The sequence below is a fragment of the Lolium rigidum genome, chromosome 7 (assembly GCF_022539505.1).
Source record: "Lolium rigidum isolate FL_2022 chromosome 7, APGP_CSIRO_Lrig_0.1, whole genome shotgun sequence".
Taxonomy (NCBI): Eukaryota; Viridiplantae; Streptophyta; class Magnoliopsida; order Poales; family Poaceae; genus Lolium; species Lolium rigidum.
The window spans coordinates 120191146-120218089 of NC_061514.1; the positions used below are offsets into that span (position 1 = coordinate 120191146).

At 46.0% G+C, this 26944-nt stretch overlaps 1 protein-coding gene and 1 pseudogene across 3 annotated transcripts; both read right to left on the bottom strand.

Annotated features, from left to right (window-relative positions):
- Window positions 1-3568: 3568 nt before the first annotated feature.
- On the bottom strand, window positions 3569-5478 carry LOC124669215 (annotated as a pseudogene).
- Window positions 5479-14537: 9059 nt separating this feature from the next.
- On the bottom strand, window positions 14538-22861 carry LOC124675388 (synaptonemal complex protein ZEP1-like). 3 transcript variants are annotated; one of them, XM_047211464.1, is made up of 19 exons: window positions 22681-22861; window positions 22528-22577; window positions 21187-21394; window positions 20988-21113; window positions 20399-20497; window positions 19352-20028; window positions 19018-19266; window positions 18813-18941; window positions 18670-18738; window positions 18469-18579; window positions 17639-17746; window positions 17454-17564; window positions 17293-17379; window positions 16891-16956; window positions 16695-16787; window positions 16468-16554; window positions 16326-16388; window positions 15606-15707; window positions 14538-14800 (listed from the first exon to the last, which is right to left on the bottom strand). In XM_047211464.1, exons 1-18 carry the CDS (start codon window positions 22835-22837, stop codon window positions 15609-15611), a joined length of 2589 nt encoding a protein of 862 aa, XP_047067420.1. In that variant the 5' UTR covers window positions 22838-22861; the 3' UTR covers window positions 14538-14800; window positions 15606-15608. The 3 variants fall into 3 exon arrangements, with proteins under 3 accessions (XP_047067420.1, XP_047067419.1, XP_047067418.1); XM_047211463.1 differs by having other exon boundaries at window positions 14538-14773; window positions 22681-22860; XM_047211462.1 differs by having other exon boundaries at window positions 14538-14842; window positions 22681-22860.
- Between the last annotated feature and the right edge of the window lie 4083 nt (window positions 22862-26944).

Below are 26944 nucleotides of genomic sequence, written 5' to 3' on the forward strand. Positions count from 1 at the left end.
GGTAGTGGCATTGCAAATCTTCAGGATAGGACATACTCCACGATGCCCTATAAGATTCTTGAGGAATCACTTCTTCACCGGAGTTGACCACCAAGGCAAGGTTGGCACCTTTTGCCATCCCAAGAGCACGATTGCGAGAATCATGAGAGGTTTCCTCAAGCACCTTGAGAGCTTGCATTTCGTGCACGACTTGTTGAGAGGTGAGAGAGGAATAGCATTCCCTTCCCACAAGAGTCTTGACATCAATGGGTGCAAATGGCATCATGCATTCAATGTACTTCTCCTTGATCCAAGAGTCATTGATGTGGGTGGCACCAATAAGCCGGAAGGCATCGGCAACCGTGACAAGTCTTCCATACATGAGTTCATGATCTTCATCCAGGTAGCCTCATGAATCCTTCGGCTTTATTCTTAAGAGCATTATACTTGTTCCTCCTTGTGCTCTCACTTCCAATGCAACTAGCGGCCAATCCGTCCCAAGCTTCCTTGGCGGTGGTGTAGTTCCGGACACGATGCAATTCCGGAGTCCCCACACTAGTTTGAATCATGTGAAGGGCGGTGTTGTTGAGTTGACTATCAACTGCTTCTCTTCTAGTCAACTTGTCGGGGTTGTATGGCTTGAAGCCCTCCAAGATGATTCTCCATAGTTCATTGGAAGCACTACAAACATGAGAGCGGAACTCAAATTGCCAAGTATCGAAATTATCAACGGAAAACTTAGGTGGGTCGCCCTGAATGTTTAAATGGGGATGGGGAACCGGTATATCGGGAGATAGGAAAGGTGGAGCTACTCGATTGTAGCTTTCACCTCCACTAGTTCCCCTAGGAGATGCACTTGTAGATTTGATAGTGTTTAAGTTATCACCATCCACGGGTTTGGTAGATGAGGGTAAGTCCGAAGCCTCTCCATCATCTAACGCACCCGTGTCTTTTACCTCTACACTAGGAGCCTTGGGAGGGGCCGGCGCCAAAAGCTCGGCAATCATCTTTTTCATGCTTTCCATTTGGGCTTCCATGGAGGACTTCAATGAATTGAAGTCTTCCACGGAGACCGTCTGGGCGGCCCCTACCGAGGGCACTTCGTCCGGCATACTCTTAGGCGGTTAAGCCCGAAATAAGAGCCGAGGCTCTGATACCAATTGAAAGGATCGTATGCCGCACCTAGAGGGGGGTGAATAGGTGCTAACCAATTTTTAGTTCTTTTTCAATTTAGGCTTGACACAAAAGGTAAATTCTCTAGATATGCAACTAAGTGAATTTACCTATATGACAAGGCTAACAACTAAGCAAGATATATCTAAGCAATATAGAGATAGAGTGGGATAGAGGTAGCCGAGAGTGGAGCACGCGATGACACGGAGATGATTCCCGTAGTTCCCTTCCTTTGCAAGAAGGTACGTCTACGTTTGGAGGAGTGTGGTTGCTACGAAAGCCAAACCAACAGCCACGAAGGCTTCACTCAGATCTCCGGTGAGCAACGCCACGAAGGCCTAGCCCACTTCCACTAAGGGATTTCCTCGAGGCGGAAACCGGGCCTTTACAAGGTTCTTGGGGCACACATCCACAACCAAATTGGAGGCTCCAAAATCTGTTACAACACAACAAATCAACAAACATACATCAACAACAACCACTAGGGATCCAAAGAGGAACACTAGCAAGGGGGCCCTCAAGCATAAGAGGGGAAATGAAAAACGCTTCGGTGAGGATGTAGATCGGGGTCTTCTCCGTCGATTCTCCAAAGCACAAGGGATTTGGGTGGTTGAGGAAGGAGATCCGATGGATTTTATGTTCTTGGTGGCTCAACAATGGTGTATGTCTTTTTTAGGAGGGGGGATGAGCAACCCTAGCTCAATGGAGAAGAAGCCCTTAAAAAGGGCAGCTGATTCGGCCGTTGGAGACGTTGGGGAGGGGTGGCCGGTAGTACCGGCCAGTTTGGGCCGGTACTACCGCCTCCGGCGACGCGCGCCGCCCGCGCAGGAGAAGGCCACGTGGCAGAGGAGGCTCGGTCCGGGGGAGGCCGGAGCCTCGGCCGGGTGCCGGTTGCGGTACCGCCGGGGCTCCAACCCCCCTGGAACTATACTGAGGCGCCCCCCGCTTCCCCGGTACCAAGGGCGGTACCATGGCCGGAGCCTCCGGCCGTGGCCAGGCCGGCGGTACTGCCCAGGCACCCTTCTTTTTCTTTTCTTTGCTTTCTTCTTTCTCTTCTCCTTCTCTTTTCTTTCTTTCTTCTTCTCTTTCTTTCTTTCTTCTTCTCTTTCTTTTCTCTTCCAATATCTTGTATACTCTTCACTCTTTAAGCATCTAGAGAATGTAATAACCTACAAATCTTATAAACCGAAATGTTCATATATTATCATTGTCATCAACACCAAAACACATATAAAATGAGATATGATCTTTCACATACCCATTTCAACACATACATAGCCATTTCAAACATCTTTGGATACAATGCATACAATCTAACAAAATTTAACATCTATGGTTCAAACACATGCATACAATCTATGGTTCCAACAAATCTATGGTTGAAATCTATGGTTCAAACACATGCATACAAATCTATGGTTCAAACACAACCAAAATTTCCAATCTAGGATGAATCGAAGGGAACGAATTAAACCGGAGCAAATCTTGGATGAATCGAAGGGAGACGAAGGGGAATACCTTGAGGATTGTATGGGGATGGATTTGGCCGGCCAGATCTGTCCAATCCGTGGAGGATTTGGTGGGGGGCGGCGGAGAGGCGGCCGACGGCGGCGGTTGGAGGAGAGAAAGGGAGGAGAGAAAGAAGAGAAAGAGAGGGTCGGGCTGGGGCGGGCGCGGGCGCCACACTTAAGTGGATGTGTGGCGCCCGTGGCATCGGCGCCACACATGCTAGTGTGGCGCCCGTGGCATCGGCGGCACACATAGAGCCTCGCAAAACGGCTAAGTCCCAGACGAATTGTCTCACGGTATGTTTTTGGGCAATTGTAAGGGCATGTGTGGCGCCGTTGGGAGGGCGCCACACATGCTGCCACGTCGGATCGGGCGGACCGGCTCGGCGTCGAGGAGCCACGTCGGCTGGGTGTGTGGCGCCGGCAGAAGGGGCGCCACACTGGCATGTGTGGCGCCGATGCGTGGGGCGCCACACAAAAGGGTTAGATGGGTTAAATAGTTTCGCCGGAGGGTCAGTCTGTGCTTTCCTTTCACTTATTTGTGCAAATCGCCGATATTATGGTAACATAGCTACTTACCACATCACTCTTTTTCTTCATTTATTAGCATATCATATCATCAAAATGCCTTGAGATGTGTGATGTTACTAGTATGTTACTCCCACTACGAGCAGTCTCAAATAAATTTAACTCTGAGTAGCTAGAGATTTCGAAGATGGCCCACCTGTCAGCATGTTTCATTGCGCGAGATATGGTCAACGTGACAATGGCATTCATCACCCGAGATCGCAAGCACATCAGCAAGTCATGGTCGAGGGGTAGTACAGTATTATTTTCTATGCAAGTTGGAGCAAGAAGGAGCGCAACGCTCTAACTAAAGCCTAACTGAATTACCATGTGGTATACTTGGTGAGCAACTAAGCAATTGTTAAAAAAGCCTAACTGAATTCAAACTGAGCATGTGAGCACATCAAGGTTATCACTGAGCGGATCGATCATGTTGCTGTTTTCTAACGAAGAATTTTTTTCTTCTCCCGGCGTCTGGACATATTGAAGCCATGTTCACATAGACGGAGATGCCTGGACGCGCTTGCCGTCGCCCACGAACCGCCTCCAGTACCAGTGGCTCTCCCAGACGGAGGCCATGGACTCGAGGGGGACGCCCTTGGTCTCCGGCAGGAAGACGAGGACGAAGGCCGTCATGACCACGACCCAGCTCGCGTAGTAGGCGAAGGTGGCGTACTTGAAGCAGCACAGCAGGGCGAGGAACGTCTGCGTCTGCACGAACGTGAGCCCCAGCGTCGCCGACACGCTCACCGACTGCCCCGCCGACCGTATCTCCAGCGGGAAGATCTCGCCGGGGATGACCCAGATGAGCGGCGCCCACGACATGCCGAACCCGGCGCCCTGCACGCACGTCAGCACCAGCAACGCCACCCCGTACGCCCGTGGCAGCGGGGTCTCGCCGCTCTTCCCGCCTTGCGCCCCCATGATCCACGCGTTCGCCACCTACAAAGCCAAAGACGAGGAGCGTGCGCGCTTAATTTTACGTACTTTACATCAATCCATCGGATGCTGTCGTGTGGAATGGATGCTTACCTGGCAAACGACCATGATGACGGCGCCGGCGATGACGAGCGCCTTGCGGCCGTAGCGGTCGATCACCAGCGTGGAGAGGATGAGAGAGCCGAACTTGACCGATGCGAGGATGACCGCGCCCATCAGCGCCGCGTTGCTCCCGAAGCCGGCGATGCGGAACACCAGCGGCGAGAAGAAGGTCAGCACCATCATGCCGCTGAGCTGGTGGCACAGCGGCAGCACGAAGGCGAAGGTCAGGTGCGGCCGGTACTCCCGTCCCCGAAAAGCCTCCGGAACGCGCCCTCCTCTCTGCCGCGCGCGGCCTCCACGGCGCGCGTGATGTCCCTGAGCTCGGCTTCCACGTCCGCGCTGGGCCCGCGCACCCGGACGAGCGCCGCTCTGGCGAGATCCTCCTTCCCGCGCATGACGAAGCTGCTGGGCGTGTCGGTGAGGAAGAAGGCGCCGACGAACATGATGAGGGCGGGCGCGCCGGCGAGTCCGAGGGAGAGCCGCCAGCCCCACGTGAGGCGCGCGGTGCCGTAGTTGACGAGGTTGGCGATGAGTATCCCCAGGGAGACGAAGAACTGGAAGCCCAGGGTGAGCGAGCCCCGCCAACGCGCGGGGGCCATCTCAGCGAGGTACAGCGGGGTGGCCTGGTTGGTGAACCCGACTCCGAAGCCCAGCAGCATCCGTCCGGCGATGAGCATGGCGAGGTTCGCCGCCCCGCCGGTCATGGCGCCGCCGGCGAAGAAGAGAGCCCCGCCCGCCAGCATCGTGCCACGCCGGCCCAGCGACCTGGTGACGCGGCCGGCTGCCAGGGACGCCACGAGGCCGGCCAGGTACAGGGACGAAGTGAAGGATGTCAGCGCGTGGCTGTCGAACATGCAGTACTGGTTCCTCTTCGCGTCCGCCATCCACCTCAGCACCTTGGGGAAGAAGGCCTCCAGGAAGGGTTTCATCTGAGAAACGCCGCCTGAACATGAACATGACGTGGGCTAGCAAGAGATCAGAAACGAAGCAAACATTCTGCACAAATCATATTATGTAGTGATTGTGTGCGTGAATCTGACCTGAGATGCCGATGTCGTAGCCAAAGATGAGCCCGCCGGAGGCCGCCACGAAGCAGGTGATGAGCACGGAAAACGTCAGCTCCCCGCCGTAGACTGAAGCAGAGCCATCGCCCGTCTTAGCCACACCTGCCGCCATTGCGTTTCCTCCTCTGCAGTGTGTGTGTCTGTATGCACACCCAGCAAGTATCACTGGGCAAGTATTCGCAAAAAAAAAGTACTCCGTAATCCGTATCACTAGTCAAATTGTGAGGGGCACACTAGTAGCAAGTATCACTAATAAGCGAAAACTCTTTGTCATTATGCACAACAGGTGGGAGCGACCATCTGCCCTTGAACATATACTACAGGACTCGATATGTTTTTTTCTTTCATTTTTCCTCAATTTTGAACTCTGACGCCTTGCGCTTGTGGTCCTTTTCTTAATCGCTCTGCTCCTGTTCCAAATAACTATAGTTGAGATGGGCGTGCCCAGTTGGTCAAAATGAAATGGGAAGTTCAACAACCGAGGACGGGGATTGCAGAGCTCGGCTTCTTGAGGGTCGAGCATCCGTCTATTGTATGTCTGCATCGAGATAGACAGAGAGTCAACTGACAGATGGAATCATGCACAAGTTGCTGGCAAAAAAAAAAAAAAAAGTGCAATTACTCTCCTGAAGTTGATGTTTATTGAACGGGTGCTATCAGTTGTTTGCTGTAAGCTCGTGGTTGTTGCCTGCAGACGAGCTAAGTGTTATGCTGTGTAGCAGTTGTGTTATGTTGGATGATGGATGATTCTTGATCTTGTTTATTGGTTTCATTTTAATGAACCCCATCCCACCAGAGTTCAAACCTCAGGTTTGACATCTGTGTGTCTTATAAAGGCGAAATGTTCTTTCAGTGGAAGGCGACGTTCCCGTCGACAGCGAGATGTCTGTGGTGACTTCGTCAATTTCAAGATCTAATCTGTTAGCTCAGTCTTCCGAATATGCTCATAGGGGTAGGATATGCGTGTGTGCGTTCATAGGGATGAGTGTATGCACGTGTATGTGAACGTCTACGTTTTTACTGTGTTTCTCAAAAAAAAAAATTCAGGAGCATGGAGCTCCTTAAGTCGGAAAAAAATGTCATAAGCGAGACCATAGCCTTAAAAGTTGTTTTGTACCCGAGCGTCAATGACCCTGGCATCATATCGCTTTATTTCTCGCCCATAGCCATCCATAAAATCATGTTACATACTCCCTCCGTTCTCTTTTAATTGACTCAAATTTAGTACAAAGTTGTACTAAATCTGAGTTAATTAAAAAAAAACAGAGGGAGTATATCGGAAGTATCTACTTCTCTGCCAGCAACATCAACTCCCGAGTCACACCAGCAAGGCATGGGCATGGCATAAGCTAGGGCACCGTCTAGTCAAGCATTAGGTCCGGCTTTAAATTAAAAAAGCCTCAAATTGCCGAGGAAAACAGCTACAAAGACCCCACATCATACAAGCAAACAACAAAATAAAACAAAACGCGCAGCCTGGGTCTTCAAGCACATAAACACCCATTGATCAAGATAGATGCGGAAGTCAATCAAACAATCCTAAATTAGTTGCCCCGGCAAGGTGTGGGCGGACCATGGTAGCGACGGGTGCGCGCGGGGTGCCGCCGCCCTGATCTCCCTCCTCCGACCGCGGCTGCAGCCAAATCTGGAATCCTGAGAGCGTCCTCTTTTCGTCTCTCCTTGTTTCTGGCGTTGCCATGGTGGACGGCGGTCGGATCTCCCCTCCACGAAGCATGGCGGAACGACAGGCGCGGATGGGATGGGCGGCGGCGGCCTGCGCTGCGCCCCTTTCTCCCATCGGCTCTCCCCTGGTGGACCGGCCGGCACGGATGGGATGGCGGCGGCGGCCTGCGCTGCGGTCTCCCTCCTCCTGTCGGCTCTCCGCAGCACTCCGGCAGGGGCTGGTGGTGGGCGGCGGCCAGGCCCATGGCCTGCGCCAATTCCCCCCTCCCCCTGCCGCCTCTCGTCGGTGAGTGGAGGCGATCTCGGGCTTCACCTGCGACACGAGGTCGCCCGGGGCAGCAGCCTTGGGTACGACGATGGAGGTGGCCCTCTTCTTCGCCGGAGAGGGTCGGCCTGCGGTTGGTGGTGGTGGATCTATCGATCTATCACCGTGTTCCGGCGGCGAGATGGAGGAGCATGGAAGCCGGCGACGGTGTCGCCGGTGGAGGGTTGGAGTGGCCAGCCCGGGATGGTCGCCGACGTGGGGGTCCGACCTGAATAAAGGCGGTGGTCCTAGGGTCTCTCTTGCGTGAAGAGGAAGACCTACCGGAGGCCTGGACTCGTGATCTAGCCGGAGTGTTGAGCTCCGGAAGGCTCCGCCGGCGAATGTAACGAGTGCTTTTTGCCCGGAGTTTGCTCGGATCGGTGGTATTCGGTCGTGCGCACCCATGCTTTTATTCCGACCGATTGGTTCTGGAGGGAGTGGCGCGAAGCTCTTTTTCTGTGTTGACATCAAGTGACTATGGATCCATGATGAAAGTCGGAAGAAGAGAAGTTCATGAAGGCCGAAGGGGAGGACTAGCTAAGGGAGGTTCAAGTCTTCGTGTTGTTGAGGGACTTGCTTGGTGTTCTGGGCTTCACCAGCAGCGGTATGAAAGTGGGGGCGACAACACATGTGAAGTTCAGAGTCCTACCTTTCAGGGTGAAAACCCAAGGTCTGGCCTTAACTGGTTGTGCCTGACAATGACCTTGTTGGAGGCATTGTTTTCAGAGCGGGGACTATCTTCAGGGTGAAAACCTATGATCGTTGATCGGGCGACGACGGTGTTAGAGCAATGTTCCCTTCTTGGAGGCGTCGTTTTTTGGAGAGTCTGTATTTCAGGTGTTGTCTTGGCGGTGGATGTATTGGTTAGGCCCGAGATGCTGTAGCGGGACTTTTGTTTCTTAGTTTTCTTTTCCTTTTTTTTGGTTGTGTGCATCTGTAGTGGCATTAGGGTGGTGCGTTGTTGCAGAGGCTGGGTGTAATTGGTATCTTTTTTATATTAATATATTCCCTTTATCAAAAAAATCTCAGGTGACGCGGTGGACATGCTCATCACCGACCAGAGCATCGGCCGCCGACGTTTCTTCTTCTGCCTCCCTGAAGCTCCTCTATGTGGAACCCTCCTTACCCGAGCTTCGCCTGCCGTCATATTCCTCTGCATCAACCCTGCGCTCCACCGAGGTTGTCAGTTGTCGCCTTCAAGCTTGTCAGTTTGTGTGGCTCCATGGCCTCAACGGCCTCTCTGCCTGAGTTGAACGCTTCAACCGTGCTACCCGTGCCATTCTCTCAAGCTCCACAGGCCACTTCCGTTGCCGTATTGGCCACGACCGTCCTAGCCTCCCGCAAGGACGACATAACCGTGGGGGCAGTTGGCTCGTCCTCGCCACCCCCATATGCAGATGACGGAGGCCGCAGCATATGCATGCCCGTCCGTCGTTCCTGCAGCCATGGTCGGGGGAACAATCGACCAACCGTCCATCCATTTGGTGTCCTCTTCACCTGGCTAGCGCGAGAGAATCTGTATTCGTGTTGGCCACTTCTTCCCTCGCTGAAGACGACATCGGCCTAGCGACGAGCTTTTGACCGGCTAGTTCCGAAGGGTGCGGTGGCAATGGGTGACATCCCTCCTACGCCGAGGTCGTGACTTCAACTCCATCTTGTTAGCCTCGTGCGGGGTATGAGAAGGATGATTCCATGGGATGACAGGATGTGCCTTCTAGGTTTGTGATGGCGGCTGCTCCTCCAACCGGTTCTCGCCCTCCCGACGGGCTGCTCTGCGACCTACCATGTTGATCGAGGGGCTCGGGTCATTGTCTCTACTGTCGGTTGCCTCGGGTGGTCTTGTCAAAGTACCCCTTCCTACTGGTGATGTGTTGTCGTCTCTGGGCTTGCTTTGGGTTGCTTATTTGGGCTCCGACGAGGATGATGTTGATGAAGATTCGGATCCGCAATCGATGTTGGCCTCCTCCAAAGGTGTTGTTTCTGGTTCGTTTCGCGGCACCGCTGATGTGCGCTATGATGAGGAGGCGCTAGTGAAGCCCTACGATGGCCTATATGTTGGTATTGACACTCTTGGAGACGATGATGACTGCGTACATGTGGGTCGGGGAGGTCGTCCCGGTCGCGAGCCATCGCATTTGCTTCGGAAGAAGGCCTCATGCGTACTCTCGCCTTCAAGTGTTGGGCTAGTGGGAGATGCATTCAGTGCATCGAGCGTGACCACTAGGTCAGCACATGCTATGAGCCCTTCAGATGCATCCTTTGTCATCGTCCTAGTCACCGGGAGTGATTATGTCATGTGTGCTTTCTCACTGCTCGATCTCCGGACGCGCGAGATCGTTCTTCGGATGCACCTGCTCCTTGCCAGTGGAACGCTCAACCTCGTCATCCTTCGGCTTCCCGGAGTTGGGTTGAGGTCGTGTGCCGCTCATCGTCGACTGCAACATCGCCGCCAAGGCCCTCTCCAATGTGTTGCGAGGAGTTCAATGTCAACACGAGTTGTTTCGACTCTCTCCTTTAGTGCCATTTTGCCTTGCTGAGCTTGGACCTCGCGTAGTTGGTTGATAACCGGGTCGAGGAGGCGTCTCGCCCCCTTCGTGAAGAGTTGGCGAGTCTCAAGCTATTCTTGGCACGCGTTGGTGTTCCTTTGGAGCCAATGGTGGCATGTTCTTCTGGTGGACAGGAGCTCGTCACCGTGCATGCTTTGTTTCCACTTGGCTCCGCTGAGAAAAAGTCATTGGTGGTTGAGAAACAACATCTCTATAGTTGTTTCTCTCCTTGTTGCAGTCCCAGCCATTCGTTGTAGTATGTTTTGTCGGTTGTCTCTGCGAGCGAGCGCACAGACGGGATCTTGGCTCCGGTTTTGCAGACCACGCCAGAGCTAAATGAGGTGTGTGGGGATTCATATGTGGTGTTTTTCTGTTAGTGCTAGGCTCGGTTGGGACTTCTCCGCCGAGTCAGGCACTTGCCTTTGAGAAGAGTGGTATGGTTGACGTTGAAGTCTCTCTCTCACCTGAGTCCGGAAGGCATATGGTTCCTTTTGGTGATGAGGTTGCTAAGTCGGACAATTGGCAACGGTGCCTGGAGAGGTTTGTGATTTTCTCGTCACCTTTGATCCTGCCTACTCTAGTTTCGTAGTTGATTGATGGCTGGTCTTTGTCGGTGCGGTGTTGGAGTGTCGTGTTTGGAGTGTTCGTTCGTGTTGCCTTGTGTCCCCTTGTTGAAAGGACGAGATGTCGCCTAGAGGGGGTGAATAGGCGTTTTAGAAACAATTACGGATTTGGATTGTAAGAATGTGGAATTAAACTAACGTTTATTTTACAAACACAAGCCCTAAATATGTTAGGCTCAACTAAGTGCACCAACAACAACTATATATAAGCATTATAGGCACAAGATATATGTGGTGTACAAGTGATAGCAAGATATAAGTACTTCAAGCACGATGGGTATCACAAGAAAAGTTAAACTAGGTATAGAGATAACTGAAGCATGCAGAGACAAAGATGTATTCCCGTGTTCCCTCACACGAAGTGAAGTACGTCACGTTGGAGAGATGCGGGCTACCACGGAGGTCTCCCGAACGCCACAAAGGCTCACCTTCTTCTCCAAGCCAATTCCACTAAGGACAAAGGCATTTCCTTTATGGCTAGCTTTTCCTCCACTCCAGAGATGGAAAGCTCCACAACCACATCAGAAGCTCCATGAAGGAGAAGCTCATGCCTCTTCACAATATTCCACAAAGATGTCACCGAAGCACCAACCACCAAACCACCTAGGGGGTCACCCTCCAAGAGTAACAAGCTCACGGTCTCTCACTCAAACTAATCATAATGGAGAGCCCAATAGTATGCAAGGATGCAAAGCAAGAACACGTTTGGTGTTCAAATCCTTCACACTCAAATCCCACCAAAGCAACAAGTGTTGGGGAGGAATTAGAGAGCAACAACAATGGTGGAGGTCAACCAATGACTCAAAGATCTAGATACAAAGGGTTCCCCTCACTTATAGGAAGAATTAATGGATGGGGATTGTATATCTAGATCGTTCAAAGCCCTATAAAATATGCAAAAATCATAGGAGGAATTGGGAAGAAGCAAGCTTTCGAGATTCAACAATGGTGGAAGAAAATAAGCTCAGGAACCCTAAGAAAATATTGGGGAAGAAGCTATTTTTATAGGAGAACCAAATATGACCGTTTGGAGGCAAAACTGAGTAGCCCCAGATTTTTTACAGAAGCATTCTGGCAGGCACAATGGTAGAGCCCGGTAGAAAATGGACCAAGCAAACCGGCGCCATGCCCGGTGTTAAGACCCACGGACTATGCAAACTGGATGCAGGTCCGGCAGGGTCGCGACGGAGACTAAACTGGCGCCAGATCTGTGTTGTCGACTGTACCGCTGATAGAAAAACTACACTTACGAAAATAGTAATATATTTTTCATACGTACTCCGATTTTAGCAAATTTGGGCTTTTAAAATTTGAGAACCAGCTCTATCTAATAGAGAGTAGAAACCCAAAGAAAGAGAAAGAGGAAAATACCAAATAAGGAGAGGTGTCAAACCTTCCTAAACAAAGAACCGGTAAAACCTCCAAACTTGAAAACACAATATATGGAAGATGCATACGAATTACATTTTCGATGACAAATCTTCAAACCTCCAAATAAGGATGAACTTGGGCTTGTTGAAAATCTAGAAACAAGCTCAAGAACCTCACATAGAGAAACACCAAGAAGCAACAAGAACAAGGGATGCAAAGTATGCAAATGATTGAGCTCCCTAAAACACTGTGATCAAGTTACCAAACTGAAAGCCTCTCTTGGTAGTGCGGCTATCTATCCTATAACCCGGTCTCCTAACAACCACATTGAGATCGATGAAAGGAAAACCTACAAAGGCCGTACCTTTTCTTTGCGCATCCCACCTGACCTTGATGACAATGCTTCAACATTCATTCAAGCGAAATGCTTCACTTGATCATTATTGCTTCGTGAAGACTCGCAATTTTCTCCCTCATACACCACTATGGGATAGCTTAACTAGGGCACATATTCACATATTCGTATCACCAAATGGAAAACAAGCTTCAAGCATATGATCTTCTCGAGATGGTCATCTTGAACATTCCCTTTCTGAACTTTGATGATGATCACCACTTGATGACATTCTCGCATGGGCTATATGAGATCTTACTTTTGATGCATGCTCATGTCAAGATACCCAACCCATATAGACAACACAAAGACACACATATGATGGTTTAGTTCACAAGTCATAAATAACAAAGTTTACGATACCACAAGATCACATGATCTCATGTGGTTCAATCTTTATGCTCCATGTGTTGACCAACTTCAATTCAATCTTCACACTTATTCTTGGTCAACCTTGTATCTCATCATGCTCTATCACAATATCTTGAGGTACATATAGAACTCTTCATTTGATTGCATGATCTAAAACTTAGTCAACCATAGCTCAACTCATGAGTCTATCATGATACCGGCTTAGAATCAAATCTTAAATTCTTCTCCTGAAATCAGAACTCTCAAGATCTTGGTCATCCATTGCTTAACACATAACCTAGAGCATGGCTAAATTGAGTTAAACACAAGAACTCCATATTCATTTCTTCTTCTTGATCATATCATATTCTTATCTTAAAAATGATGATCTCGCTGCCAATACTTAAGGTATATCTTTATCTTCATGGCATCCACACTTGAATCCAACACATAAACTACAAAAATTACCTACAAAATATTCTTTCATATAAACTAAATGAAAACATTAGTTTATAGGGACAGTTATTAATTACCAAAAACACGCATAGGGGCTATGTACCCTTACACTTGTGTTGGCTAGAGTGAGTGCGGCCATGTAGTTTGGGTCTATGTTATGCTTGTTTGTGGGTGTGTGTAGGTATGTTGCTTGTGTGGGCTTGGTATTGTTATCGTAGGTCTTCGTCAGATGTTCTCCTAAAAATTGGGCACTCTCATCTTAATTAATGGATGAGGCAAAGCTTTTGCCTTCGTTTCGAGAAAAGAAAAAAAGATTGACGCGGAAAGCGGAGGAGGAAGACGCCACACCAATGGATGAAGGCCTTCATCGGCTTCGAACAAAGACGAACTGCTTCACGGTGCAACCCATCCATCACCGAACAAGGCCCCTGCCCTCTCACCTAGGTTCAAATACGCCGTACCATCAAACGATGGAATGCTCACCCTAGAACTTGAATTGAAACCCCAAACAAGACCATCAAAGAAAAAGAGATTCCGAGCACATCCACCACGAGGAAGCCTGGCACTCCGTAAGCCACAACAGCCACCCCCTAAGCACCCAAACAACCAGTTGAACCGGACCAAAGCAGAGGAAGAGAAAAAAAACAGAGGAATTCGGTAGTGTTGCGGACACGGTTCAGATGATTGCAAAACATAGCGACATTGGAAAAGTGACTTGATCCTATTCAAATGAGTGTAAAAAAGAGGTTAGAGTGGATGTTGAAATTTCTATGGAATTGATGTGTAGGAATGGAATCGATTCAAATTTTGGAGGTGTAATAATTCCTTTGATTCAAAGAGATACCTTGAAAAACCATCCTTTGATTCATCCTAAATTATTCTTAAAATCATTCAATCTAAAGGGGGCCTGAACTTTTTTTTGCCTGCTGCAATACTATTCATCCAATAGCCTTGCATACACATGTAGCCTAGGCGAATGCCTCCACATTCCAAGCTGGCCTTCCTAAACCAACTACTTCCAGTGCCATTTCTTCACCTAAACCAGCACCATGGACTCAGCAGGACAGCGGGATGAAGACGACCATGCTAGAGTTCGACGGAAAAAAGTTTTCACCAGTCCCACTAAAAATTAGTAAACCAGTACGTTAACATCAGTCAGATGGGCACTATCTGTTTTTTATTTCGTTCTTAAACTTCGTAATAAATCAGACAGGTGGAGTTTGCTCTTCCATTATCTAAAATAAGAAAAATAAACCTTTTGGGGGCAATAATGCATTGCATCAAGATTTGTTCAAGGGAACATAACATGACCAAAAAGAATACTGTAGCATACTTCTGCATTGTGTCATTCCACTGTATCGACACAAGTATGGTTTATGGATGCAGGATGATTCCACCGTGACTAAGTAAGATCAGAACCCCGCATCAGCAATTCCATTGTTTCTGCCTTATAACGAAGAGCAATCCAAGAAAGAAAAAAACGGTACAAAATAATTCCTCTACTCCATAGTCTGGAAGGAGCTCAATTTATGTAGTACTCCGTACATAAGATCACAGTTTTTATCATATCAATGTTCCAGATACAGCGGAGTTAACGACAGCCATATGAACACCGGGATTATCAGACGTCTTGACCTGGGCAGGAAGCAAAACCATTGGCTCAACCCGGTGGCAACAGTGGATTTTGCAATCCAGGTTTGCATTTTCATGCTTCTGAAGATCAGCACCAACAGATGTGAGCTGCAAGGATCAGGTGTTCAAATTCAGATGGAGTTAATTTAGCTGAAACAAAATATAGCATCTAACATGAAGAATAAACTATGAAAACAACCAGCTCTTAATTAATGATAATGGATAAAAACAGTAATTGATCAAAAAAAAATCTGAAAAACACAGGTACCTACGGAATGCAATTATACCAAGTACAGATCTATCAAAACTTGAAAGATGCATATGTTCAAAATAACACCCATAGGATACCACCACCGATAATGAAGACTGCTTGACTACTGAACTGAAATACAGTCACCGATCAATAGAAACGGAAAATATACCTTCTAAACAAGATCACTGATAGTCAAGTCCAGGTCATCAAGAAAATATTTGTTAACCGAAAAACTACTATGCTAAAGGGCCATTGCTAATCATTTGTGGCAGTAACCAGCATGCAAAAGATCACAACCCCAAATCACAAACTAAACATGGTACCATTGTGGAAACAAGTCAAGAGCAAGAGCTCAGTAGGTTGTTAAAACAACATTTCTGGACTCAGCGAACTTGTCAGATCATATAACCACTACCAGAGCAATATCTTTATTAGAATTTAGACAGCAATGAGCACATCCATGTGTCATACAAGGATGCGACTATTGAACAAGTTAAAAGAAACTCGAAACCTGTTGGGACACTATTGGTCCAAATGACACATAAACGTTTTTTTTTTTTTTGAGAGAGAGAGCAACACATAAACGTTTTAAAAGGCAAATGTAAGGCGTGAGATTGCTACAACGCTATTCTCCAAAAATAACCAACTGCAACTTTATACCTTCTAGTCAAAGGCGTAAGGGTCTTCAGCATATGGATTCAAGGAGCCCTCAGAAAATAATTCACCGATATTTGCAGGATGGGGGCGGGATCCTGGAACAACCTGCAGAATGCCAAAGCATAAATGTCAAGATACATATGTGCTTCCTGACTGAATTTTATTCCATGATCAATCACTGTAGAAAGAAGAGCATGAGCTCATGTTTAAATTATGCACTTGATGCTTACTCCAAGAAGATTGCGAGATAAGTGGGAAAACCAAGAGAGCAACATTGGTGATATCACGATGGAATAATAACAAGGAAATAATGAGTATGGACTATCTGATAAAAGATACTCTCCGGCACCTCGAGAATTCAACATTTTTCCAACATTTCAATATAGTTCTGACAATAGTAACTCTACAATCTACATGAAGTGGTGTTTAGTACGCCATGGGAAATCGAATGCATCTCTTCATAAGAGGAGCACAGCAAGAAAATATTCTTGAACAATCAAACAGTACATATAATAATTATTCAAAAAACTAATATTATATTACAGGGAAATTTCGTAGGGTTACTTTATCGAGAAAACCTTAACAGGATTATACATGATGTAAAAGTGTCCATATAATCAAACATTAAACTCTGAAGTTCATCACAAAAATGTTGGTTAAACCTTTATAAATCAATATTGGGAAGTTGAGGTACACAGTTATTTATATTGACGACCATCATACCTTTCTTGCTCTTGAAACATTCTTTTCAACAGTATTATGCAACGACTTCTGAGTGTTAGGCTCCTGAATGGGTAAAGAAAGTATTAAAATGAATGGAACGGGCAGACAATCAAATGCAAAGAAAAACAGGAAAAGCTTGTACCCCAAACATGACAGTGCTCTTTGTTGTTTTCCTGCGCTTTGTAATTCTTCCATTTGCTGTCTCCACCTCATATTCATGATGTGTTACCTAATTTAAGGAATGTTAGAAAAGCAAAGAAACATACAGCATGGAAACATAGATTTTCATATTAACTCGCTCAAAATGAAACATGGTCCATGCCCAAAATCAGATGAAAAAGATAAAATCTATATGTGACAAAAAATCACCTTTCTGTGATTAGGAACATCCTGAGTTCCTTTCTCTACCTTCCTTAGTGCGTTTGAAATTGGTGATTGTATAACTCCAGGTAATTTTAAATCCTGAAACGTAACATAAAAACATTCAAGTACGGAGTTTCTAAAGAGATCACTCTTCCTAAAATGCAGGGTAATCAAGTTCATCATTAAAGAGAAGATATCTTACCTTCCGTTTGGTCTCAGGACCTGCCAACTGAACCTGACTTTCTTTTCTGACATATGGATCTCTCCTCTTTATCCATGAAACAAAGAATTCATAAGTTATTTATTTCATAATGAACTATAGCCTAATTGTGAGATGAATTAGAAAGGAAAACCAGCAAATGATTAACATTAACAAGAAAAGGGCAGGATAGGAATTTAGAACACCAGTCTATGTGCTCCCAACATGGCCAAATTATGATTAACAACTTTCAAGTGAAAACATATGCAACCTTTCTTTTGGTTGAACACTTAGCATGCCTTACGACCAAACAACAACAAAATGAATTCAAGCCATATACACATTGATTAAATGATTAGTAAAATAGTAATACATGGTTACCAAATTAGCAAATAGAGACAGTACCTGCTTAGAACTCACTTCTTGATCAACTTGTTGATTTTCACCCATCACTTTCCACTGTAACTGTAATAACGCTCTTTGCTTCTCCTCCTGCACCAAACAAACACTGCTCAGTATAGTTTCCAGTCACAGCCTTCAGAACAAAAAGCCTCAAGAGTCACTACCTTTGACTTCTGAAGCTCCAGTTCATCCTGAAGTTTCTGACAATCTTCCTCATGCTGTACGTTCACTGAGTTCATTTGAGCTTGATGCTCTTGTCTGAGCGATGACAGCCTCTACATTTTTTACCAGAACTTATTAGAAAATAAAACTGACACATTCAAAACATTTGGTTCAACTTATGACTGACCTCCTTCAGTTCATTCTCAGCCTGTGAACGAATGCGCTGTAATTCTTCTTTGTGATAAGCTCGAAGAGTTGATTCCTTATGCTCATTATCCTGTTGAATTCTTGCCACCTGGATATCAGGAAACAACCTTAATTGTCATTTCAGAAGAAAAACAGCTCTACTGTACAGGCTTAATTGTACATCTGCACTGTGTTGTATGCAGTGCTTCCTTAGTCCTGACAGGCTTATACCACTCAAGGAACCTTCTGGACAAGACTATACTGGTGATGCAATGAAGAATTCTACTGATAGCAATATTATTTCAAAAACTTCATGACTAACAGCAACATGTTTTTACTTAGCTTTTCTCAGATTCTCGCTGGTTAAATAAAAGACGTGTCAAGCACCTCTCAGATTAGATTTCTTAGTACATTACATCCAATTAAATAAAAGATAAAGGTGGTGCAAATGTTACCCTAACGCCATTGAGGATACTTTGAACTTATTGTTATCAGTGGGTGTTTATGTATAACTTCCTATACAGTTTACATGTCAAGTCTATTTAGAGCAAGAACAAAAAGACATGCCAAAAAAATTCAGTAGTTTTAGGGTAATAATGCCTCTTCAGCAATGAGCATTGTGCATGAAAGAACTTCCACCGAAGTCTGGTATGCAGTTATTTGTACATACTATCTGTAGCTGAACTGTTCAGCTTACTTTGTTTAACTACTCCAGAACTAGCATATTCAGTCGAAATGGATACATGCATTGTCATCAGAACTAGATTGTAACCTTCATTTGTTTCAAAATAAATGTAGCGTTTATTGAGAAACCGACCAAGTTCTACGTACCACTGCGCCATGTTCCTCCTTAAGACGTGTCAAGCACCTCTCAGATTCTCGCTTGTTCTCTAATAACTTTTCATTACATTTATTCTCCATTTCCCTTATGAGCTTTTCTGCCTGAAATTTTAAAGTCAGATAAACAGAGTAAGAATCATATTAACATACCAACTATCTAGCATATAGAAATTCCTTAAAGAAGGTATTTACCTTCTCTTTTTCAGCACTAATGATTTCTACCTTTTCTAATTCATATTTCTTACGGATATCATTGATTGCCTGCAAAATCATTCATAAACTGTCATTTGTGATTGAAAAAGAGAAGTGACATACAATTAATAGAAATGTAATACCTGATCATTTCTGAGTGATAACTCTTTCAAATGCTTTGATAGCTCTATCTGTTTACCCACGAGCATGAGGTCATACTGTTTTTTGGCCTCGGTAAGTTGACATTCTGTTGCAGCAAGTGATGCTTGGACCTGGGCAGGAGATGAAGGTTATATGTTGCCTACAGATGACTACATCATGATACTTGCAAGAATAATAAACATTAACCTGTAATTTCTGTTCCTCCAAACTCTTTTCTCTTTCTGTTGAAGAAATATACAACTGTTCCTTCTCGTCAAGAAAACTGCGGAGCTCACTGATCTGTTTTTCAAATGTTTCAGCCTGAAGGTCACGCTTAGTGATCTCGTGCTGCAGAGATTCTGTATCAGTTGATTTTTCATCCAAAACTGACTGCACTCTTCCTAGAAGCTCCTGGTTATCTGATTCTAGCTTCAAAGTCTTCTGTATCAACTCTTCCTGCAAAATTGCAATCGCATGAGTAAGGAAGCATACAGGTTAAATAGCAATTGTTCATTTATTCTTCACCAGCTAGTTCACGAACCTTTTGGTTTTCAGCAAGGCTAGAATCCTCCAGTAACTTTTGAACTCTCCCTTGTAGTTCAGAAGATAACTGTTCTAAGCGATTCACATTGGAGGCAGAGATTGCTGCTTCAGACTCCAATCTTCTGATTTTATCTTCAGCCACTTGGCATTCTTCTACATGTTGAACCATAACAATTTCTTGAGTTTTCTGTAACTCCATGATTCTGGACTTCAGTTCCCCAATTTCAAGTTTGAGACCACTGTTTTCTGATGTCAAATTTACAAACTGGTTTTGAAGATGTTCCAGTTTGTCCTTAGCAGATGTTGTTATCAGCATTTTCTCCTCTTGGACCATTCCATAGTACTTCTCGAATGAAGAAAGTAGTCTAGAGACATGATTTGACATTGATGCATGCTCTCTATCGAGCTCAGCTACTTTAGCCACAAAACTCCTCAGCAACGCATCAGCATCCTTATTGTCCTTGGACAGTCTTTCAACTTCCAGAATATATCCCTGGTTCCTAAGCTCCAAGTCATTTTTTTCTTTTTCGGCACTTGCAAGGTTTTCTTTCAGGCAAGTGCAAACATCTTGTTTTAGCTTCAAGTCTTGCTCCATGCATTGCAGGCGGGAGTCAGCAGACAACAAGCGGGCTTTATTTTCTTCAACTGAAACCTCCAACTGTGTGATGAGAGAATCTGCATTTAAAAAGCAAAACAGGGCTTATTGCTTGTTATTACTACTGTTGCACTAAGGGCATCTTGAGTTCTTGAAAGTACTAGATGGAAATTGTTCAATGAAGTACTCCCTCCGGTCCATAATAAGTGACGGAGTTTTAGTTCAAATTTGGACTAAATTAAACTAAAGCCCCAACACTTACTATGGATCGAGGGAGTAGCATATTAACTTCCAAACTTCCCCAACAGCTTCCGCAATTAGATAGGCTTATCTCCTTCATGAATTTCTAATGTTATAACAACTTGCCCATACATACTCATGATTCAATTTAAGCAGATAGTCAATACTATTTCTTATTTGTACAATTGGTACAGATACGCTAATGCATACCTTTTTCCCTTATGGTGGTATCATTTGCATAGATCTGTTCTTTGTAACTCCGATCCATTTCTTCTTTCTCTTGTTTAATCCGCAACATCTCCTGTTTACCTGAGTTAATGGGACAATGTGATCATGTAAATATATGTAGCATACTGCTAATCATTTATCTATAAACATATCATATAAATAGGCGTGGAGTTGCAAAAGACATTAGGGTCTTGATGATGTAAACAACAGTATAGCAGATGAAGGTACCCTAGCACATATGCAGAGCCTGGCACTGAGTTAAATAATAGTCGGCATTCTAAAAAGATTAGCACTACATGTGAAATGAGAAGAGACAGACCAACCTGCATGATATTTTGTTCTGCACATTCCAATTTTGCAATATATGTAGCATACTGCTAATCATTTTATCATAAACATATCATATAAATAGGCGTGGAGTTGCAAAAGACATTAGGGTCTTGATGATGTAAACAACAGTATAGCAGATGAAGGTACCCTAGCACATATGCAGAGCCTGGCACTGAGTTAAATAATAGTCGGCATTCTACAAGATTAGCACTACATGTGAAATGAGAAGAGGCAGACCAACCTGACATGATATTTTGTTCTGCACATTCCAATTTTGCCGAGGTATCATGCAGCGAGCGGTTGAATTCATCTAAAGCTTTGAAGTTCTTCCCAAGCGTCTCCTCAAAAAACTTCTTATCTTCCTCAGCTGCCATTGCATCGTTTTGACAGTTAGATCTGAACAACAGGTGTGCATGACAAAACACCAGCGCAAACATTACCTCTTTCTGCCTGACTTGCTAACTGCTGCAGAGTTTCAGTCAACTGATCGCACAGGGTCTTTGTTGAGGAAACTTTTGAATCTAATCCCTGCCAGAGCTTCGAATCTTCAGTCTGCTTCACCTTAAGCTTCACGTTTTCATTCACAGCTTGTTGAAGTTTTGCTTCTAACATATTTATCTGCTCTGTTGCTTTTTTCAGCTTGGTATGCTAAAGTCACATAAAGCATATGTATCAGTAATAAGATATTCTTTGTGACACCAAAGTAATATTGCTGCAGAAAAATGCTGCTACATGGTGATAAATTTGTTACGCACTTCAGCCAATTTGCAATACATGACCACAGCACTGGAACATCTAAACCGTCAAAGGTGACTGTGTTGAACTGGTAATGAAAATTATCATGCCATATTGACATTCTGAATTCAATACAACTAGACGCAAAGCAAATAGTCCTAACATGGTAGTGATTCTGAAGGGACGTGTCCATGTTTAATTGCGCTCCGGAGTAGCTATCTCGATGATCTTACATACATAAGCCCACTGAAATAAGATAAATGACAAGCAGGAAATTGGACTTCCACCTAACCCATGTATTTAGCAGAAACTACAGAGGGCAACATTCTCATATTTTGCAAGTGATAAATATAAGGAGCTCTGTGACCTCTGCCGCAGATATAGTTCAGCATTTGAAAGGATGCATACTTCCAGAGAGGAAAAAAACCATGTGTACCTCCGTTGGTACAAAAACATGTCACCAGTAGACCCTATTTTTAGCACAGCTGCATATATGTAGCATCTGGGGAAACAATACGGAATCTAAACACCGCAGAAAGACGCGTAAAATCATGAGATCTGCACTAACTATAACAAGTGCAGGCCCAGAATGATACGATTTTATATTTGTGTGTTGGCTATTCTGTTTTAGCATTCTACTGCCATGTTGATGCTGCATACGTGATCACATCATGGTCTAAACGCAGTTTATTTGTTCTGCCCACAAAGCAATAAGAAAATACCACAGGATTCCAGGACAAAACCATAAGCATAAACTAGGCTACCCTTGTGTTACACAAGCAGAATGACACAATTGAGACAGCCCTAAATAACATAAAACTATGCAATTATGGCATTGATCAACAAGAAGACAACTCTTGTTCTATTTGCCCACACTAAGACGGATACAACATCCAAATGTATGCAGAAACCTAAATAGTGGCCCGGTGCCATGATGCCTGGCTAAATTTCAGGACCAATTCGCAGTTCATACAGTTGAATGGTAGGAATCCGTTCAGTCAATCGCTCGACAGTCACAGGAAATTGCACAATGTTCAGAAACATACCGTCATTTCCAGATCGGTCTTCACCGAGGCCTGCTCCTTGACTAATTTCTCTGCGAGTAGACATATATTGAGAGAAATCGGTGCGACGCACGAAATAGACGGCCTCCTTGAAGCCAAACCAGGGAGGAATGGGGGGAAATCAAACCGGGGTACCTGCTGTCATCTTAAGGTTGGCGAAGCTCCCGTACGTGCCGCCCCCAGCATCCGACGAGGGCTTGGGGTTCGTGGGCTTCCCGTTCGTCGAGGTCGGTCCCGCGAGGGATCGGAACCCCTCGAGGCTCCTGAGCCCGGAGAGCCCCAGCTTCTGCATCCTGTCGCCGAACCCTAGGTTTTGCCGGAGGCGGAAGCGGGAGAACTGCGGCCAGAGACGGGGGCGGATTTAGATGATGTACCCAAAATTCCGGAGGTCGATGGGGGTTAACTAGCCAGTGGATGAGGAAATGCTCGTACCTCAGAAACCGAGGGCCGAAATCGCGGACGGGGTTGAGGCAGCAGGGCGCGACGAGGTAGAGCGCGGACGGCGGTGGCGACGCGCGGTAGAGGCGGAGGGTTTGGAGGGCGAGGCGGAGGCGGCGACGCTGCGCTACGGCACGGCGGCGGCTCTAGGGCACGGCGGCGGCTCTAGGGCACGGCACGGCGGCGGCGATCTAGGGCACGGCACGGAGATACTCTAGTGAGGAAGGGGAGAGGGAGAGAGGTGGAGGAAGAGAGAGAGGAATGGAAGGTACCGGACGGAACGACAGAGAGACGGTGGGGCAGAATGGGTTTTATGGAACTCCGTGCCATAGGGGTTTCGCGCGCATCGCCGCGCCGCCTTATTTGGGCCTATTTGTTTCTTTTCATTTCGTGGGCCTCTTTTGGAATGCATTCATCATCCATCATTAGTCACTAGAGAATAATGCTCTCTTCATATCCTTTATCATATTTTTTGCTGGATTAGGAGCGAAGCGGATAATGACCGGATACGGATTCAGATGTGGATTCTATCGGACTACGGATCGGATCAAAAACGGATCGAAAACATCTTTTGATGAGGACATCCCTACTACATCACTACCTCCGTCATTACAAGATAAAGATGAAGCTGTTGTTAAGCTCAAGTCCAATGAGGTTAGGACTGGACCTATTACAAGGGCTCGTGCGAAGCTACTTAAACAACATGTGAACTTGTTCCTAAACGATACTTTAATTGATGAGAACTTTATACTGCCTAAGTCATGTTATTTATGTATCATCAGGTATGAAGAGGAGACAAGCATCGCACGAGGAGGAGAGGAGCAGCTGAACGTGAAGATGGACAAGAAGCTGGGCGTGGAGCTGGACATGAAGATATTCCATGGACGCGCGAGGGAGGAGCGGGAGGGATGCGCGAGAGGAGAAGCCAAAGTCCAGGCCGGCCCAGCACCCGATCAGACCGGCAGCCACGCCGGCGCGCCCGGTCCCTGGCCCGGTCCGACCGGGTGGCATGCCGGGTCCGCCCCGGCGCCAACCGGGAGGGTTACTGCGCGACAATTCACGAGCCCGGTCAGCACCCGGTCCCTGGCCCGGTTTGAACCGGCCAGCCCGGTCCCAGGCCCGGTCGACCGGCCCCCAGACCGGCCGTGTCCGAGTCCGTCTCGACCGCGATCTATTCTGGGTCGGTTATTTTCGTACTTTTTCGACCTGAGGTCATCCCGGACGCCTATATAAGTGCCCAGGACGCCCCCAAAGTTGCTTTAGACCACGTTTAAGATAAATCTTAGTTCTTAGTTGTTTGCTCTGCAAAACTATTGAATTCCCTACACCATATTGCTTGATTTGGTGTGGATCTGAAAGTCTTGTGTGATCTGATGTTCCATTGGGAATTAGAAGATTGCAACTTACCGCTTCGTGGTCGGCGGCTACGTGCGCAAGTGTGTGGAGTTGCGAATATCTTGCGGTGGTTGAGAGCTGTTGCATTGGCGACAGGGACCAATCGAGAGATCTCGTTGCGTCATACAAGTTATCATCCATTTCATCATCTGTGATTCTCCGCTGTGTTCATCCCGTGATCATCATCACCACCGTTGCTTACTGAGAAGATCGGGCCACCCCTTATCATCTTGGTATCAGATTCTCGGGTTTCCTCGGTAAGCCATCCACAATCCACCCGATAGTTGAGTTTTGAGTGTGTTCCTATCCAGAAAAAGCCAACAATATTAGGGTTAGGGTTTGCCATAGCTTTAGATTGCACTAATTTCGAGTTTTAATTGCTTTCCGTAGTTGATTTTGCGTATCTTTTTCTTCCATCTAGTATTGTTAGGGTTTGAGTTTCCGCAATCATCTAAGTTTCAGTTATTGTTACTCCGAGTCCACATAGTGTACAGTGTGCTTTTTCCCAACCATAGACATAGCCTATCGATAAAGGTGACTAGGAACTTCCCCAGAAGAGACTAGTTTCAACGCTCGACGGGCTGCTCATTAGGGTTTGGTGCTTTGCATATTTTGTTGGCCGTGTTATCAAGGAGTAGTGTCATATAAAAAAACAGAAAATAGAAAAGAAGCAAAAAGAGCTACATAGCTGCGTATTATACAAAAAGAAAATCTAAAAAGAAAAGTGAAGTGCTAGAAGAATCAAGTGAAGGCCTAAGTTTCCTTTACTGCACCTGTAGTTGAGCAATCTTGTGCCTGTCTCGTTGAGCTTTGCTAGCGTATCTCGAGTGTATTGCAACCTTTTCATCCATATAGTTGCATTGCCACATTTATCGCCTTGTGTGAGTATCATTGGTTGTCTACGGTCAGCACTATAGCTTGTTATTGGTGCAAATAGGTAGCCTACCTACAGCCCCACATATATCCTGCTTTGCCGTGTGATTTGTTCTTATACCCTTGATATTCGCTTCGCTACATCCGTGCACTAGTTGTTACTACAAGTAGTAAGCAACACTAATTTACTTTGGAACGATAAGATCTCCTTTTCTTATCAGTTTTTGAGTGAGTTGTGAGAGTACCACCATATATTTTTTGATTTAGTGCACTAACCTACTAATCATGTCTGCTAGTGATCAAAAAATTTTTAACCAGGAAAACAAGAATTCTGCAGATATCATCACATGGAGGGAGTATGAAGCTCTTCGTAATGAGATATGACGTGAATTCCGCACTCAAGGTGCTGAGCTTAAGGGAACGGTCCAAGGGATCTCCCAGAAGATGGATGCTACTAATGAGACCGTCACTACAATGAAAGATCAAATGACGGATATCCAACGCTCTCTTCAAACTTTGCAAATGTCTGTTGAAAATCTTACAAACCAACAGCAACAATAGGATGAAGACCTTGATCCACATGATGCAGCACCTGGTCGTGGTGTTGGACGTGGTAACCGTCCTCGTGGTTGGGCTGAACTTGGACGCCATGGTCGTGGATTTGATGAAGAAGATGGATTGGGTAAGCCTAAGTTCTCCATACCCAAGTTTGAAGGAGGTGCTGATGTTGAAGAATACCTCACTTGGGAGCTCAAGATTGAGAAGTTATGGAATTTACATCCGAATTACACTGAAGATAGGAAGATCAAGCTTGCTTCTTCCGAATTTGATGGCTATGCATTGCGTTGGTGGGATGCACTTGTTCGTAATCGGCAAAAGGATGGTGAGCAACCTATTCTCACATGGCGTGCTATGAAGGAGGCGATGAATTCTCGCTTTGTGCCCACTAATTATTTGCGTACAATTTATGATAAGTTGACCCTATTGAGACAAGGTGTGAAGATTGTGGATGAATACTACATGGAGATGGAGATGCTTATGCAGCGTGGCCGTGTCCGTGAGTCTCTCGAGATGACAATGCAGCGTTTTCTCAACGGATTGAAGTATGATATCAAAGGCATTGTTCGTCATTACAGTTACAACAATATGAATCAATTGTTACATCATGCAAGAGAAGTTGAATCACAGTTGGCTGACGAAGCTAAGGTTAAAGGCCGTACTACGGGAGTTGGGCGCTTCACGCCTCGGGCACCCCCATCAATGCGCCGACGTCATCTACGCGCTCCGCACCTTACTCTACTCCGCCTAGCAAACCGGTCTCCAATGTGTCTAACACAAAGAAGTGTGAATCTGCTGCAAGTACGAGTGGTTCTAGCATGTCTACTGCGCGCAATCGAGATATGGCTTGTCATACATGTGGTGGCAATGGTCACTTCAAGAGGGATTGTCCTAACCGTAAAGTCATGATTATCAATGAGGACAATGAGTATGAGACTGGAGATGATGTTGATCCTAATGCTCCAGAAGATGATGGCTATGACACTGATGGTGAAGATGTATATCCGTATGATGCTCGCACCATTGTTGTGTCGCAGCGTTCTCTTCATGTGTTGCCTAGTGCATTGATACGTCCAAAACGTATCTACTTTCCCGAACACTTTTGCTATTGTTTTACCTCTAATTTGTGTGTTTT

Bases quoted from the DNA above. Each gene is read 5' to 3' on its own strand.
- LOC124675388 (XM_047211464.1), bottom strand. From the start codon at position 22,837: ATGCAGAAGCTGGGGCTCTCCGGGCTCAGGAGCCTCGAGGGGTTCCGA. The intron at 20,498-20,987 runs GTTGGTCTGCCT...CCATTAACTCAG, and splicing joins AGAACAAAATATCATGTCAG to GTAAACAGGAGATGTTGCGG. The intron at 16,389-16,467 runs GTACAAGCTTTT...TTACCCATTCAG, and splicing joins AGAGCACTGTCATGTTTGGG to GAGCCTAACACTCAGAAGTC.